General features: G+C 39.4%; 1 protein-coding gene across 1 annotated transcript in view; it reads left to right on the forward strand.

The window, feature by feature from the left end:
- LOC127575504 (protein lin-28 homolog B-like) overlaps nucleotides 1-12216 on the forward strand; it is a 282043-nt gene extending 269827 nt beyond the window's left edge. The window contains exons 4-5 of the mRNA XM_052025438.1: nucleotides 11142-11503; nucleotides 12197-12216. Coding sequence (XP_051881398.1) covers nucleotides 11142-11503; nucleotides 12197-12216 — 382 coding nt within the window. The remainder of the gene's footprint in view (nucleotides 1-11141; nucleotides 11504-12196) is intronic.
- The last annotated feature ends 5421 nt before the right edge of the window (nucleotides 12217-17637 follow it).

Genomic DNA, 17637 nt, shown 5'->3' on the forward strand with positions numbered 1-17637 from the left:
GCAACCTTCTACACTATCCACAACCTTCATGTCATCTGGAAACTTACTAACCCACGCTTCCACATCCTCATCCAAGTCTATTATAAAAATCACAAAGAGCAGGTCTCAGAACGGATCCCTACGGAACACAACTGGTCACCAACCTCCAGGCAGAATGCGCTCCATCTAAAACCTTCTATGGGCAAGCCAATTCTGAATCCACACAGCCAAGTTTCCCTGGATCCCATGCCTCCTGACTTTCTGAATGAGCCTTCCACGAGGAACCTTATCAAACACCTCACTAAAATTCATGTACACCACAACCACTGCTCTGCCTTCATCAATGTACTTTGTCACATCCTCAAAGAATTCACTCAGGCTCATGAGGCATGACCTGCCCCTCACAAAGCCATGCTGACTATCCCCAATCAGCTTATGATTTTCCAAATGCCCATAAATCCTGTCTCTAAGGATCTTCTCCAGTAATTTGCCCACTACTGAAGTAAGACTCACTGGTCTGTAATTCCCAGGGTTGTCCCTACTCCCTTTCTTGAACAAAGGAACAACATTTGCCACCCTTCAATCATCTAGTACTACTCCTGCGGCCAGTGAGGACGCAAAGATCATCACCAAGGATGCAGCAATCTCTTCTCTCCTTTCCTAAATAACCAGCCCTGGTGTCTTGTCTATCCTAATGTTTTTCAAAAGTTCTAGCACATCCTCTTTCCTCACGTCGACATACCCTAGTATATCAGCTTGTTGTACGCCATCCTCACAAACGTCAAGGTCTCTCTCACTGGTGAATACTGAAGCAAAGTATTCATTAAGGCCCTCCCCTACCTCTTCAAACTCCAGGCACATGTTTCCTGTTTTATCCCTGATAGGTCCTAGTCTCACTCTAGTCATCCTCCTATTCTTCACATACGTGTAGAACACCTTGGGGGTTTCCTTAATCCTCCTCGCCAAGGCCTTCTCATGCCCCCTTCTATCTCTCCTAAATCCATTGTTAATCTCCCTCCTGGCTACCTTGTAACTCTCCAGAGCCCTGTCTGATCCATGCTTTCTAAACCTTAAGTAAGCGTTTCCTCCTCTTGACAAGATATTCTACGTCTCTTGTCAATTTAAGCAAATTTGTCAAATGTGATTTAGTTTTCATAAAACCACATTGACTATGTTTAATTATATTCAGCTTTCCTAAATGATTAGCTATTTCCTCTTTGCTTAATGAGTCATCGCATCTTGCCAGTAATAGCTGTTAAACTAACTCGCCTGTAGTTCCGTCTTCTGTCTTTCTCCTTTTTTTGAACAAGTGCATTACATTGACAGTTTTCCAATCTTCTAGTACCCTCCAAGAGTTTAGCAAGTTATGAAAATTATGAAAATTTTCAACTATCTCTGCAGCCACTTCCTTTAAAACCATAGCATGCAGTCTGTCAGGTCGTGGCAACTTGTCTGCCTTTAGCCCCTGAATTTCTCCAATACTTTATTGCTTGTAATTGGGATTTTTGTAAGTTCTACCATGTTATTTGAAATTAGTCCATCTGGCAGGGAAATTAGCAATGTCTTCCACAGTGAAGACTGATGCAAAAATGTTATTCAACATATTAGCCATTTCTTTGTTTGCTGTTATGAATTCATGAGCTTCATTCTCTGGAGCACCACCCCCCACCCCCCACCCCATCCCCACCATTTACCTTAGTTATATGTCCCCTTCATAGTTATATATCTGTAGAAACTTCTACTGTTTGTTTATATACTACATGCAAGTTTCTCAAAATTCATTTTCTTCCTCCTTATGAGCTTTTTAGTCTTCTGCTGCTGGATCCAAAAGCTTGCCAGTCCTCTGGTCTACCACCAGCCCTTGCCACTTTGTACACCCTTGTTTTCAATTTAACTTTATCCTCTTCCTCCTTTGTTAACCACAGATTGAGCCTTTTTCTCATGGAATCTTTTTGATTGGGATAAATTATTCCTGAGCATTATAGACTAGCTGTTTGAATATCTGCCACTGTTCATCCACTGATCAATCCACCCTGGACAACTCCTCCCTCCAACCATTATAATTGTCCTTATTTAAACTGAAGACACTGGTTACGGACCTATGGTGCTCACCTGCAAGCTGCATTTGGAATTCTATCATATAGTGATCACTACCCCCATGGGGATCTTTAACTACAAGGTGTCCTATTAATCCTCCCTCATCACATAAGACTAATCTAAAATAGCCCACTCCTGGGCAGGCTCTACAATGTACTGCTCTAAAAAGCAATCCCTGCCAGTTTGGTTCATCCAATTAATATGCAGATTAAAATCTCCAATGATAATTGCAGTTCCCATCAAACACAAAATAAAATTGATATTTCCCAATATATTTTCTGACTTACTGAGTGGTCATATTTTGGGGGTCTTCAGAGTACTCCCACCCATGTCTGCCTTCCTCTGCTATTCACGATTTCATCCCCAACTGATTCCACATCACTATCCACTGCTTTTGTGTCATGACTCAGCACTGTTCTTGTATCTTCCTTGATTAACAATACTACTGCAGTGCCTTTCCTCTTTGGCCTGTTCTTTGGAACAGTGCATAACTTGGAATATTGTGCACTCAGTCCCAGTCACCCTGCTACCATATTTCCGTAATGACTATGGTATCATACTCATATGCTGTTATCTGTGCTATCAACCCCTCTTTTTTTGTTGCAAATGCCACATGCATTTCAAATGACGGAGATTAAGCTTTGATCTTTTACAGTTATTTACAAACTCTGGATTTGCTCTGTTTTGCATATTTTTGTTGACATCTTCTGCCCTGTCCTGTCACACTATGATTTGTGAGATTCCCCCTCACTATCCTGTACCTTTGCTCTTTCATTTCTTCTTGCTTTATTAAACCTTCCATTCTTGAGTCCTGACGAAGGGTCTCAGCCCGAAACGTCAACTGTTCATTTTCCTCCATAGATACTGCCTGACCTGCTGAGTTCCTCCTGCACTTTTGTGTGTGTGTGTCCCTCCCCACTCTATTTAGATTAAAACCCTGTCTACAACCCTCGTTATGTGATTCACCAGGACACTGGTCCTGGCACAGTTCAGTTAAAGACCATTTTAATGGACCAGCTCTCTCCTTCCCCAATACTGGTGCCAGTGTCCCATGAGTCCCACAAGAACCCATTTCTCGAGAGTCTCTGCTAGCCGTTAATGGAGCAACAGCTATTTGCTGCTGCTCCCACTATATTTAACTTTTTCAACCTGGTTTGAAATCCTTCTCTTTCATCCTCAGTAACAAATTTAAATGTGATTTTATCTCATTATGAATACAAGGAGTGCTAAAGCTACAAAAACCACTAAGCAAGATGATCCTCCTGTAACTCTGGAATCTATTTTCAAGCAGCTTTGACAGCTTAACTCCAAGTTTGATTCTATTCAAAAAATGTTAGACGATCATTAAAGTGAATGAAACGGTTCTTTTGACCTTGGATGGGAAAATTGAGGACTTACAGAACCTCTGTAAAAAGCAAGCAAAAGCTAATGAAAAATTAAAGCAGAAAGTTACTGACTTAGAAAACAGAAGCAGAAGAAACAATCTCCGTATTTTGGGTCTCACTGAAGCGGTTGAAGGCAATCAACCTACGCAATTCTTTGCAAATCTGTTGGCTCTACTATTTCCTAATATTTTAGAATCTTTGCCTAAGATTGATCGAGCATACAGATCACCGTTCTTTAAATCTCCTACGCAAGTCAGACCCAGGTCAGTTATCATCTCTCTGCACGATTTTCAAACTAAGGAGTTTCTAATTCGTGAATCCGCCAAAGAGGAATGATTAATTACCAAGATTGCAAGATCAGAATTGTTGAAGATTACTCACCCGAGGTTATGAATGAACGTGTGAAATTTAAAAAGGTCAGGTCAGAACTCTATCAAAAAGGCTACGAACTGTCTCTCCGTTACCCTGCAAGACTTAGAATTATTCTGAAAAATGGTTCACAGAAATGGCTTCGATCTTCTGAAGAAGCACAACACTTTCTGAAAGCTGAGGATTGAATGATTTTGTATTTTTCTCTATGAGCATTCAATGTTCTTATTTTTTGTAACCCCTTACTAGTACTTTGAATGTCTATGTATTTTGATTTTTTGATCTTTTCTTTGATATGTTACCTTAAATATATTTTGAAATTTTTTACTAACAAGATTTAATAAGGATACTTGTTTTTTAACAATTTTGTAACCATGGTCTTTTTTCAATTCATTGTTTTGACTGGGTTGAACAGACTAACCTTGAAAATTAATGAGCAGAACATCTGGGTTAATCTGTCTCTAGGTACTTGTCAGCTGTCTATTGGCCGTATTTCTGCCTTTGGGTGGTGGGAGGAGGGCTGGGTTCTCTCTTTGGAAGCTGTTTTAGGTTTTCTGCCAAATCTGTTGCTTGGTTACCTTATCTGGAAGTCCATAGTTTGTTTGAATCTACATTCTAGTATGGTTTGTTCATTATCCTTTTTTTTAAACTTACATTTAAACAATACTATAATGGATCGAGTTATTAATTTACTTAGTTATCATTATGCACCCATCACTCTCTCCATCAATTTAAAGCGGTCCATAGAGCTCACTTGTCTAAAGACAAGTTATCCCGTTTCTATTTGTATGTATCTCCTTATTGTGATAAATGCAATAATGGAGAGAATTCTTTAATTCACATGTTTTGGACATGTCAGAGTCTTAAAAAATATTGGACAGAGGTGTTTCAAACTTTTTCTGTGCTCTTTAAAATAAATTTTAAACTTAATCCTCTGACTGCATTATTTGGGATTGTTGGAGAAAAAGATATAACTTTGGAGGCTTCTGACCTACACATTCTGGCTTTTATTTCTCTTATAGCCAGGAGGGCTGTGTTGCTTAAATGGGTGGAAGTCACTCTGCCTACTCATGCTCAATGGCTACGGGATGTTATATTATACCTAAATTTAGAGAAGATCCGTTGTTCAATTTCTGAATCTAACTTAGATTTTCCAACGCTGTGGGGACCTTCTTCGAATTATTTTCGAAATCTTTGATTTGGTGGCTAAAATACAGATATTGGCCAATATCGCCATGTGTCAAGGGTTTTTCCTTGTCCTTTCCTTTATTAAACAGCTTCGGTCTTGGTAGTGGGTTTAGATTTTTTTTATAATAAAATTATTCCAATTTGTTCGTTACTAATTAATTATCATGTGTGATTATTAATATAGAGTATTATGATCTCAAGTATGATTTAACACAATGTATTTAGTAGTACTTTTACCTTTTTGATTCATGTACTCTGTATTTGCAGAATTAATAAAAATACTGTAAAAAATGAACCCATTTCTCCCTCACCAAGCCTTGAACCAATGCATTTACCTCTCTAATCCTATTTACCCCTTGCCAATTTGCACATGGCTCAGGTAATAATCCGGGTGTTATCACCCTTGTGGTTCTCCCTTTCAATTTTGCCCCGAGCTCCTCATAATCCTTCAGCAGAACCTCCTCCCTCATCCTAGCTATGACGTTAGTACTTACATGGACCATGACGATTGGATCCTTCCCCTCCCACTCAAAGTTCTTCTTCAGCCCAGAAGAGGTGTCCTTAACCCTAGCACCAGGCAGGCAACACCGTTTTCAGGTCTCTCTGTCTTTGATGCAGAGAAAAGTGTCTATTCCACCAATTATGCAGTCCCCTATGACTACTACATTTCTCATATCTCCCCCCCCCCCCCCCATTTGAATGGTTCCCTGTACCGTGGTGCTATGGACAGTTTGCCTGTCTTCCCTGCAGTCCCCACCCTTGCCCACACAGGGAACAAGAACCTTACACTTGTTAGACAAGGGTAAAGGCTGAGGCTCTGGATCCTTCTGCCTGCCTCCTCTGCAGTCAAGCCGTCTTCTCCCTGACCACTCACCAATTTAATTTGGCGTGTGATTGGACTCCTATCATGCAATGGCTCAGAAATTGGCCAACTTGCTTATCAAGCCCATGTGCCAGGGACCTGCTCAGCTTTTCCTTGCTCACCTTTGCAGCTTGTTCTTCTTCCTTCTCTGGGGTGCCAAGGCTAAAATCTTTTACAAGCATGGACCCACACCCTTAACTTGCTTTTCAATTCTTTCTTCAAAACTTGCCCTCTCTTATTAGCATTGTGCATTATTCTTACATTTCACTTGGTGTCCACTGTAGTCCTTACAATATATTTGCAAACATAAGGCCTGTTTTACAATGCAAGAGCATAATGTAAGTGTGAGCTTTTAAGTCATTCGATCCATATTTATATTATGATAACTAGGGAAAAATGTTGCTTGACTCACTTTGTGATGCAAATATAACTAGTTCCCAGGTTCAATCCTGACCTCTGGTGCTGACTGTATGGAGTTTGCACATTCTGCTGGTGAGTGCATGGGTTTCCTTAGGTGCTCCTATTTCCTACCACTTCCCAAGGATGTGCTGATTGGTAGGTTAAATTGGTAAATTTGTTTATTATTGTCACATGTGCTGAAGTTCAGTTAAAAAGTTTGCTTTGCATGCCATCCGTACAGATCATTTCATTGCAACAGTGCATTAAGGTAGTACAAGGGAAAAGAATAACCGAATGCAAATAAAGTGTTAAAGTTACAGAGAAAGTTACAGACAATATGGTGCAAGGCCATGATGAGGAAGATTATGAGGTTCAGAGTCCATCTTATCATACTAGGGAACCATTCAATAGTCTTATAACAGTGGGATTGAAACTGTCATTGAGCCTGGTGGTACATGCTTTCAGGTTTTTGTGTCTTCTTCTGAGGAGTGAACAGAGAGAAGGTCTGGGTGGGTGGGGTTTTTGATTATGTTGGCTGCTTTATTGAAGCATGGAGAAGCATAGAGAGTCAATGGAGGGGAGGCTGTTTTCTGCAATGCGCTGAGCTGTGTCCATAACTCTCTGCAGTTTCTTGCAGTCCTGGGCAGAGCAGTTGCTGTACCAAATTGCGATGCATCCGGAAAATCAAATTTCTGTGGTTGGACCAGGACAGGCTATTAGAACTTAAAGCTCTCAACCCTCTCGTTAACTGGCAACTGTAAGTTGCCCCTGATGTAGGTGGCTGGCGGCTGGCAGGAGTGTCAGCGTGGGGCATCTGAGAAAGAAGAGGTTACAGGGAAATAAATGGGCAATAGGGCTGATAGGAATGCTCTGAGAGCTATCATTGACTTGATCAGCTGAATGTCCTTCTTCTGTGTTGAAAGCAAAAATGCTAAGATAAGATACCTTTATTAGTCACACGTACATTGAAACACACAGTGAAATGTGTCTTTTTGCATAGAGTATTCTGGGGGGCAGCCCACAAGTGTCACCATGCTTCCGGTGCCAACATAGCATGCCCACAATTCCTAACCCGTACATCTTTGAAATGTGGGAGGAAACCGGAGCACCCAGAGGAAACCCACACAGATGTGGGGAGAACGTACAAATTTCTTACAGACAGCGGCTGGAATTGAACCCGGATAGCGTTATGCTAACCGCTACACTACTGTGCTGTGCCAGTTATGCTCATTGCTTTATTTGCAAATAAATCCTTCTCGTTGTCTTTGGAACCTGTGCATTTTTAACAGAACCATGTTTGTATCCTCATCTTACCTTTGTATCTCAGAGACTGTAGGCTAATTGACCACTGTAAATTGCCTCTGGTGTGTAAGTGAATGGTAAAATCTGGCAGAAGTTGATTAGAATGAGGGGAGAATAAAAAATGGGATTAGTGTAAATGAGTGGTTGATATTTGGCACGAGTCAAAGTGCATGGCTCTGTTTTCTATGTTTTTATGACTCTTTAACTCTGTGACTTAAGTAGCTGTCTTGTTTAAACAATGTGTTTAAAAACTTAAATCTTTCAACTGCTAAGTAGGGTAGTTTTCACCTCTTAAATAAAACAGAAATTGTTCAGAATACTCAGCAGATCCGGCAGAATCTGTGGAGAGGGAAACAGTGTTAATGTTTCAGGTCGATGACCTTTCATTAGAACTGTTCCACAGATGCAGCCTGACCTGCTGAATACTTCCAGCATTTTCTGTTTTATTTTAGACCTCCAGTATCTGCAGCAACTTCCTTCAAAAGTAATTGTCACCAGTCATTACACTTGTCATCAGAAAATATTATATTTGATTATGCACAGAAATCTTAAGCTCACAAACCCGATTGATAGCAAGTGTCTCAGATATTGTACTGTTGAAAGCAGAGTTATGGCCAGTTACAGTTGCAAGGGGAGAACACAACAGCACATTAAAAAGGAGCAGCAATAGGCCACTTGATCTCTCAGGCCTGCCCCGTCATTCAATATGATCGTAGCTGATCTGCCCCAGGCTTCATTGTCTTTTCTGTTCTAGTACTTCATAGCCCTCAATTTGCTAACCTTTCAAAAATGTATCTACTTCCACTTTAAATACCTGCAGTGATCCAACCTCCACCTCTCTCTGGCCTAGAAAATACCAGGTAATAAGCATCCTCTCCACTCATGGGTGGCACAGTAGCTCAGCTAGTAGAGCTGTGGCCTTGCAGCATCAGAGACAGGGGTTCAATCCCGACCTTGGATTCTGTCTGCATGGAGTTTGCATTTTCTCCCTGTGAGCACCCAGGATTCCCCCAGGTGCTCTGGTTTCCTCCCACATCCCAAAAAACGTGCTGGTTGGTAGGTTAATTGGCCGCTGTAAATTGCCTCTAGTGTGTAAGTGAGTGGTAGAATCTGGGGTGGGGAAAAATTGATGAGAATGTGGGGACATGTTCGGTACAGCTTTGTGGGCTGAAGGGCCTGAATTGTGCTGTAATTGTTCTATGTTCTATGTTCTAATAAAAAGTGGGATTAATGTAACTGGGTGGTTGATGGTTGGTACAGGCTTGGTGGACCTGTTTTCATGCTGCATGTTTCTACGGCTCTAAGACAATTATTCACAATGATCATTGATAGGTTGGTAGCTTAATTGGCCACTGTAAATTGCTCCTAGTATATAGGTGTGCGGTAGAATCTGGGGAGAGTTGACTAGAATATGGGGAGAATAAACAAAAAGATTAATGGTTGGAGCTGACTCAGTGGGCTGAAGAGCCTGTTTCCGTGGTGGATCTCTCTGTGACTCTATAACTCTAATTCAGTGGAAGGCAGTGAAGTGTTTTCCTGCACTTCTCCCCCGGTGACCAGTTTTGGCTTTCACCCCAAAGTTCAGCATACAAGAAGCTCTGAGAGTGATTTCCCTCAGGGCTGTTTCTGTTTCCATGTCAATGGAAGAATCAGATAACCTCCTCCCTGAGCAGAAGTGGATCTAGGGAAACTTACAGAGTTTGAGACAGTTTCAAATGAGTATTCTTTTCAGGTCAGAAATGTCAGCAAGAAGTGTTTTGGATACTTAGCTGGATAGTCAGCATCTGTGGAGAGCAAAGCATGGTTTAACCTTTCTGGTTGATGGCCTTTTGTCTCATTAGACAAAGCTTTGAAAGTTAAATCTTCTGTCGTGAGTAAACAAAAATGTGTCTCATGGTTGGATCATGGTAACAACCAGCAGAGAGTTCCATGGGGAAGTGCCAGCTAGCAGCACATTGCAGACACCCACACCTGCATACTGCAGTGCAGAAGTACGAAATGCACTGGAAGGCAGATGTGGGCGCAATTTACCCCTTGCTCTGCCCCTCCATTGAGCTCTGGAGTATTTCAACAATTAGTGAGCTAAGGGGACAGAGTGGCCCCTCAGCTTTATGTCTGCCACAGGTGGCATAATTTGAATGGAATTGCTGAACTTAATTAACAAGTTTAGCCAAGAGTTCTGCTCTGTCGCATTCATATTTTCTTCAATTGGCTAATCAAATCTATGCCAGTTCTCAGAGCAATCCCATCGGTCCCATTTCCCATCTTATTTTCCTGTAATCTATTCTCACACATGCGGCAGTCAACTCTCCCCAAGTTTCCTGCCATCCACCTGCACTGGGAGAAACTTACAGTGGTCAATTAACCTACCAGGGATGTGGGAGGAAACCCGAGCACCCAGAGGATACCCACATGATCACAAGAAGAAAATGCAAACTCCACATAGGAAGTACAGTATCCGAGGACAAGATCCCTGGAGTTGTGAGGAAACAGTATTACCTGCTGCATCACTGTTCCATTTTTCTTTACTTTTTCCCCTGTATATTTGGGCTTTTAAATAATTAACAGTAGGTTAATGCATTTATAAATAAATTTATCACGTTTTAAATAAAATTTAACTTTTCAAATTTGTTAAATCAGCATTAATTGTTTTTACATCTCTGATAATGAGAACCATTTAAAAGCAGTGAAAAAGGCCTTTGACATCATGGTTTGTCAAATACTGTCAGGGCAGTGCTTGGATGCCAAGTTCCCACTATTGGTCCTCCCTGATCATAGATTGGGTAAGGAACAGAGGTATTGAGGCCATTGGGAATGCTGTGGCCACAAGTGCTTAGTGCAGCCTCAGGGGTTGGTGAGTGCAAGTGGTAGGTTGATTCACTGCCACTACTACAATCCATCATTTCCAGGACAACCACCCTAAAACTTCATTTATAAGGATTTTTCTGCTTAGCTTAGTGGGTATAAGTTTAGGGTAAGGGATGAGAGGTTTAGAGGGGATTTGAGGAGGACTTTTATTCACCCAGAGGGTGGTTAACATCTGAAATACTAAGTGTGAGGAGTTGCTGGAGGTAGAGATTCTCTCAATATTTAACAAATATCTAAACAAGCATATATAACCAAGGCATAGAAGCCTATGGGTTAAGTGCTCTAAAATGGGATAAGTATAGATGGGTACTTGCTGGTGGACATAGTGAACTGAAGGGCCTGTTTCTGTGCTGTATGATTCCATCACTCTATTACTTTATTCCTTATTGTGGTAGAATGAATATTCTCTCTTCCTTAGTTGAACTAAGCAGTGATAATTTGTTTCTTTAAAAATGATTGAAATTACAAATGAATACACTACAGCATTTATAAGCATCATTGCACACAATGATATTTTTTTACGGATCTTGTCATAATCATAGCCTTAAAATCCCTTGTGCATTCCTCATGAATATTCAGTTTTGCAATAGACAGAAACCACTGATTTTATATTTTGTAATCCCACAAGGGATTCAACTGCTTATAAGTGTGGTTGCAGCTATTGTCATGACTCTTGTTTTGTTTTAATGTAGATGTTACAACTGTGGAGGCCTTGATCATCACGCTAAAGAATGCAATCTACCTCCTCAGCCAAAGAAGTGCCATTACTGTCAGAGTATCATGCATATGGTAGCCAATTGCCCCCTCAAAACTGTTCCACCACAGTCCCTTACTCCTCAGGGAAAATACGAAGCAGATCCTCAACCTTCCACCTCCTCGTATGCTGCTTTCCCTCGGGAAGTGGGAGGGGCCCAAGGCTATCCAGCTCCAGCTCATCTTCAGGAGGAAAAGCCTGAGACTGAAAACTCTGGCAAGTCATCTCATGAGGCTTCTGCGTGCCCGGAAGAACCAAGCAGAAAGGGGTCTTCTATTCAGAAAAGGAAAAAAACAGAAAGCAAGTGACCACATTTGAAGTTTTTTTAAAAAAACAAATAGGATCTCAAACTACCTCATACTTGCAAAAGTAAAGGGGAAGTAAACTCACATACTACTGCTCCTTTCTTTGAGAAAAAAAGGATCTGGTGAATCAACTGAGACTTTGAACTGGTTAATTCAATCCATGCAAAGTGTTATCATTGGATTAAATTTATGCACGTCCAATGTGCTCTACTTTTACCTAAATATGCAGAAACTTCCATTAAGCACCTGGTGAAACATGGCCCATGTGTTTCAGTGTCAATTTGCTGTGTTTAATTTCCTTGACTTTTTTAACCTTTTATAATGAGTACTGTTCACAGTCCATTTGGTGTCCTCCTGGAATTGCAAAGCAATATGCAACACTATGATCAACCCTGGAGCTTTATTACAGAGGCTCCATCCGATTCAGTGGGTAGCTGAAGCAATGCCGTTAATACATGTTGAATACCAAAGGAAATCAAGATGTGGATGCTGCCAGAGCTGGGGTACCAAGGAAATCAGCAAGTATCTGGCTAGATATCTGCTGATTATATATAATTAATAATACACGGCAGCATCTTACTTCTGTAGGCAATACCACTGCTGAGGTACAAGCCTCTACCGTGGACCTTAATGTTGGGGAGTTGAAACTACAGATAATGTGAATGAGTTTGTGTGTTTGTGTTGCAAGTGCTTTTTGGTTTTTGTTAACTGTGTCTTAAACTCAAATCTGTGAACACTGTAGTATACTTTCATATAAATATAAATATATATATATCTATGTACAGATATATATATAGCTCTACATATAAAAAAGATTAAAAATAGAGTCCTGAAGATTTGAATGTCATGCCATTTCTGCTGATGTTCTGCAGTAAGCACCTCAGCAGCAGTTAGCATTGTTTCCAAGCCCAGGTTCAAGAGATGCAGTATTAGTTTTTGTACATCAAAACAAAAAGTTCACCTAATGTCAAATGATTCCAGCATCAGTAAGTTGCCTCATCTACTGTCAATACAATGATTTGAAATTTCAGTTGGATATCAGCCTCCACAAAGTTAACGATCAACTGGAATGCAGCCATAGAAGCAAAAGCATAAAATTTTGCTTAAGGTTTAGGGAAGCATATTAACCTGACTCTCATGTGTTGTTTCAGGTACCTGGGTACTTACATTTATAGTGAGGTTTGGACATGTTCTTAAATCTTGACATGATGTACCCATCTCTGCAGTCCAAAAAATGCATCAGTATTTTTTTGTATTTCAGTAATTAAAACCCACTTAGAATTGGTTTTGGAATTGGAGCATTCCTTGAGAATTTAAAACAAATGTTTACTGGTGCGGTCAATGCATTTCATCGATGTATTGCCTGAAAGGAAAGAAGCTCAGAGAGGTCAGCAAAGACCTTGCTTATGTGGCAATCCCTCCTATTTTTAAATTAATACCCATGGCAATCTGAAATTAAATTATTAAAAGGCTAGCAGGAAAGCTTGCATGTTTAATGTTACTGGGAGAAAAACACACAGAAATCATATTGGGAAGTTCTTGTACAGAAAATTTCAAGAAGCATTAACTAGGTCTTCTGTCCCTTGAATGCAAATTGCTGGAAGTTCCATCCTCTGGGCCTTACGAAGTCTTTTTTTAGATACTTTAAATACTTTAGGATGTTCAGCCACTGGCTGCTTTGCATATGCACACTGGTCTCTGGTGAAAAAAATGATGATCTTGCAAAGTCACGATATTAAGCGTGACTGATTCAGAATGAATATATTGTTTTATAGTGAATTCCATTATAATTAATTAATCGCTTCACCTTTTAATCATATTTAAACTGCAAGAAGTTTTTGTATCTGAAGTTGTTTGATTCGATCTAAAATGAGGACCAAACAAAACACAATTTAGTTGCACATCTTTAGAAGAGTTGTTTACAATTTGATCAAGCCAATAACATCATAGAATGTTTTTGAAATCATAGAGTCTATTTGGATCATCATGGATATTCTGGCTTTGAAAGATCTATCCAGTCAGTGGCACCCCAGAGCTCTTTCCCCATAGCCCTACAAATGGGCTCTTCATCTTTCCCACAGGTGAGAAGTCTGTATTGTGTCTTGAATGTATTTAAAGATCACAGGGAGTTTCACGTTGATAACTGAAACCTGCAGCGTAAGACCATATCTAGGAACGTTAGGAGAAAGCACCTCTAAAATATGGATTTTGAGGAGGCTTTTAGGGGTGCTAAGAAAGTTAGGGAAGGAGCTCCAGGAGCATTAGCTGAGACCATTACTATATTCACCCACAAACAGAAAAGGCTCAGCTGTTAGGTTCTTGGGTGCAGGAGCATTGAGTTTAATTAATAACCCTTCCTAATGTGAATTTCCCTCTCGCCAGCTATTGTTTACATGTAATGCAAGGATCACTAACTTTTTGATCCTGTATTTGAATTGTGCCTGTCATTACTAACAGACAGATTTAATGTGAAGTTTCTCCTGCCGCTTTGCTTTACGAAGCAGTATGAATTGTATGATTTGTTATGGTCTTTAACAAAAGAAGAACTAGTGAGACTGACAGGACACTTTTTAACTTTTTATATGTTGCTCATTGGAATCGCTGTGACTGAATCACAGTAGCTGACAGCATTAGAAATTCATTGACTTCACTGGGCAGGTTCAATCTGTTTTGTTGAAGGAAAAAATAAGTGTGCATGGTCCTTAACAGTCCTTTCTTAGTTATGCTGAATGTACTGAGGGCTTAGTTTAAATAGTCACTTTTCACTTCCCACTATTAATCAAGCTACTAATTTCATTAGATGTACTTCTGTGGAGAAAGGGCAAGAATGTGCAACAAACTGAGGTCAGGAACTCATATGACCTTGGCATCTCGTTATAGTTAATGGGACTGGGATGGAGGTCGGTCCTTTGAACTGCTATTTAGATGGCATTTCCACATATCCCAAGTGATGTTGCTAAGAATGCTCAAACGTCTTTGTAAAATTGTGCAGTGATAAATATGACCAAATGCAGTAGTGTATCACTTAAGTAACCTGGCTCGAGTTAATATCCCAGTTCTAAACATTAAAATGGCCAGGCAGGATAACATTACATCACAGAACCTGCAATTTGCATTAGGTCAGAAAGAAAGAGAAAGCCATAACTAGGCTTTTAAAGCAAATGGGAGTTTTGAATGGCAGCTGCCCAACAGTGAGGTCATGTCCATTTATGTGATTATATATTTCCCATAGGGAAACTTATTGTACAAATTCAGGGGGAAGAGAGGCCATTCAGCTGAACCCTTCAAAAATACCCCCAGAGGCATCAGTTCATGTGAAAGCTGATACTGCAGGAAACTTCAAAGTGGATGTATATTGGTCAGGCTGGAATCTGGTAGGCATTAGCTGGACAATGCAAGTATGATAAATTAAGTGTGGCTAACATTTTTGTTCTTCAACATGAGGAAGAGATTGTTGGTTTCCATGTCCCAAGCACTGGGAATGATACTGCTGCTCAGTGTGTATATTACAGACAAGCATAAACTGCCTGAATGTGATGAGATATAGCCTGTTTGAAACACTTAAATCCAACAGAGAGAAGTGTTTGGAACTGAAGTATTCAGGCTGTACTGAAGCTGTCTCGATGTTGTACACAGCGAAACTTCCCATAATCTGAAACCTGACGATATTGAATGTGTTGTACCTATCGAGAAATGTGCGCTTACGTAATGTAAGAATTGTTTCTTTATTTAAAAGTGTATAGACAAATCAGAGTGGCATTGCTTAATCTACATATATAGATCTTTTTTTAATTAAAAAAAGAGATTAGGCAAGAAACAACAAGGAAAATGCAAGCTGCAAGTCACTTTGACATGCTAAACCAAAGTTTCTTGACCTTATTGAATGAAGAAAGCATGAATATTTCCTTAGTTGGACATTCCCTGCTTACAATGGAAAGTTCAGAGCTGAGATAAAATTTTTAGTAACCCGGCCCTGGCACCCTGAAGCTTTTTGGGTACATTTTAAAGAACATTGCCAAGCATGTGAAGCTTCTCACTGCAGGGTTCTGTTGGTGCACCACACTGAACTCTAAGAGCACAGACCAAACATATCTGAGAGACAAAAGATTGGTTTTGTATTTTTGTATATTGTAATGTTATGATCATTGTTACTCCAAAGTGTATCTCAGGAGAAAGAACTTTACTCAGGGAATATACCAAGTAGGTTTATTTTTATTTGCAGATTAAGTACTGATGACATATTCAAAAGTACTCTGAACAAACCAAATAGTTTTAGAGCTTGGTATTGATATCTATATTTACATACTGTTGTTAGTAACTACCTCTGAGCTTTACATAGTCCTACATTTCTGATAATCAAATTTATGACATCTTTTTTGTATTTGTTATTTTTGTATAAAAATAATAATGGTAGAGTTGTTTTATTGTACTGAATACTTATGTACCCATCATAATCCATTTTTTTTGTTGTTGTAAGGTTGGCACATGCAGATTTGTGTGGTATGTTTGATCTGGTAAAACAGACCTGTTTTTATTTTCCTGTTTACAGCAAAAGGCTACCTCATCCCTTTTTCTGTATGGTTCTCTACCTTTTTGTTGCCTTGTCTTGAAATCAGTTTTCAATCATATTTTCAATGAATCATCTCTTGTTGCTGAAGAGAAGGCACAAAGGTACTATTGGATTCAATTCACAGGCATTATTAACTTATCAGGATATTAATTTACTTTTTTTTAAAAGGTAGAGTATTTTTAAGGGCTAGGATGATCTTGTTCTGGTAAAATTTACAAAGAGACTAGGCATTTTTTTTGAGTGTAACAAAAAATGCTTTGATTTAGAGTGAATGTAACTTTATTCACTTCTGTGTGATGGCACATTTATTCAGAAGGCAAACTGGCCAGCAATGATCTGCTGCATAATTTAGAACTGTATGCTATTTGTAAAATCCACCGTCTTAAAAAAAAACTATGATTGGGTAGGAGGTCCTAGAAATAATTACATTAATCACCACCAGGTTATCAACTCTTTTGCATGCATGTTAATTTGACAGCCCTTTTAAGACTGCAACAAGAACAGCTTCATCATTTATCATAGTATTTATTTATGAGTGGTTAATGATGATTAATTTTTTGAAAGCAGAGCTTTCTTTGTCCCACATCATGCGCTTTACTTTTGATCAGTAGTGGGGCTTCAAGGGCATGCAGTAATGGGGTGATTCCAATGTCCTGTTAGGCCAAACTCAGAAGCTCGAATTTTAATTGTTTCAAGCTAACCAAAAAGGAAATCCAATAATGTCCATCACCCAAATATATCAGGAGTTATTGTAAAGAGGAAACTTATCATTCTGTGCTTTTTCATTCTCCTTGTTCTTGCAGCTCAGACAATGGGTTTCTTCTGGTTAATGGCACAACCCAAAATCACTTGGGACTACCTACCATCCATTGTAAAAATGTGTCTAGGACCCTTGAAAGATGAAAGAAAACCTCTCTCAGACAAGCTTGTCTTTGAATACAGAATGTGAACTGAATGTAGACTCCCATCACTTTGCCAGTCCAGAAAGCAAAAACAAATAAATACACAACTACTGATTCCTCCTCATGTTCCTTGAGTTAATGACAGTTCTTTAAAATATATATTGCCTGTGAGGGCAATCAAGAATTTGAAGTTACCATTTGTGAAATGAACTAGTTCTACCTCTAAACATTCTTTTCTTCATTTAGCAGTGTTAATTTGCCAGTGTTATGGTGAACTGCACAGCTTGTAACTAGTCTGTATTTCTAATTACAGCTAATAATGTACTGAAACTTTATTTTCACTGTGTACCAAAAACCAAAGTAAACACTGTTTTTTTTGTATTTTTAAATCTCATCTTTATATAGCTTTAAATTATTCATACTTTGGCTGCCATTTTTGATTTTCGATACACATTGTTTACAGTATTCTAAAGTTGTGTTGTTTGATTGCTGGTATTTAAGAACATTGGGTATCTGTACCACTACAACCATAGGTATGGTTCATACCTGTTCAAGGTCAACCATTGCTGTCTAAATATTGGATTGTAGCACTGATTGTCTTGTTTTGCATAACCTAGTTCTATCTCAATACTTAATTCAGAACTTATGTCTTTTTTA

This window comes from Pristis pectinata, chromosome 10, assembly GCF_009764475.1.
Source record: "Pristis pectinata isolate sPriPec2 chromosome 10, sPriPec2.1.pri, whole genome shotgun sequence".
NCBI lineage: Eukaryota > Metazoa > Chordata > Chondrichthyes > Rhinopristiformes > Pristidae > Pristis > Pristis pectinata.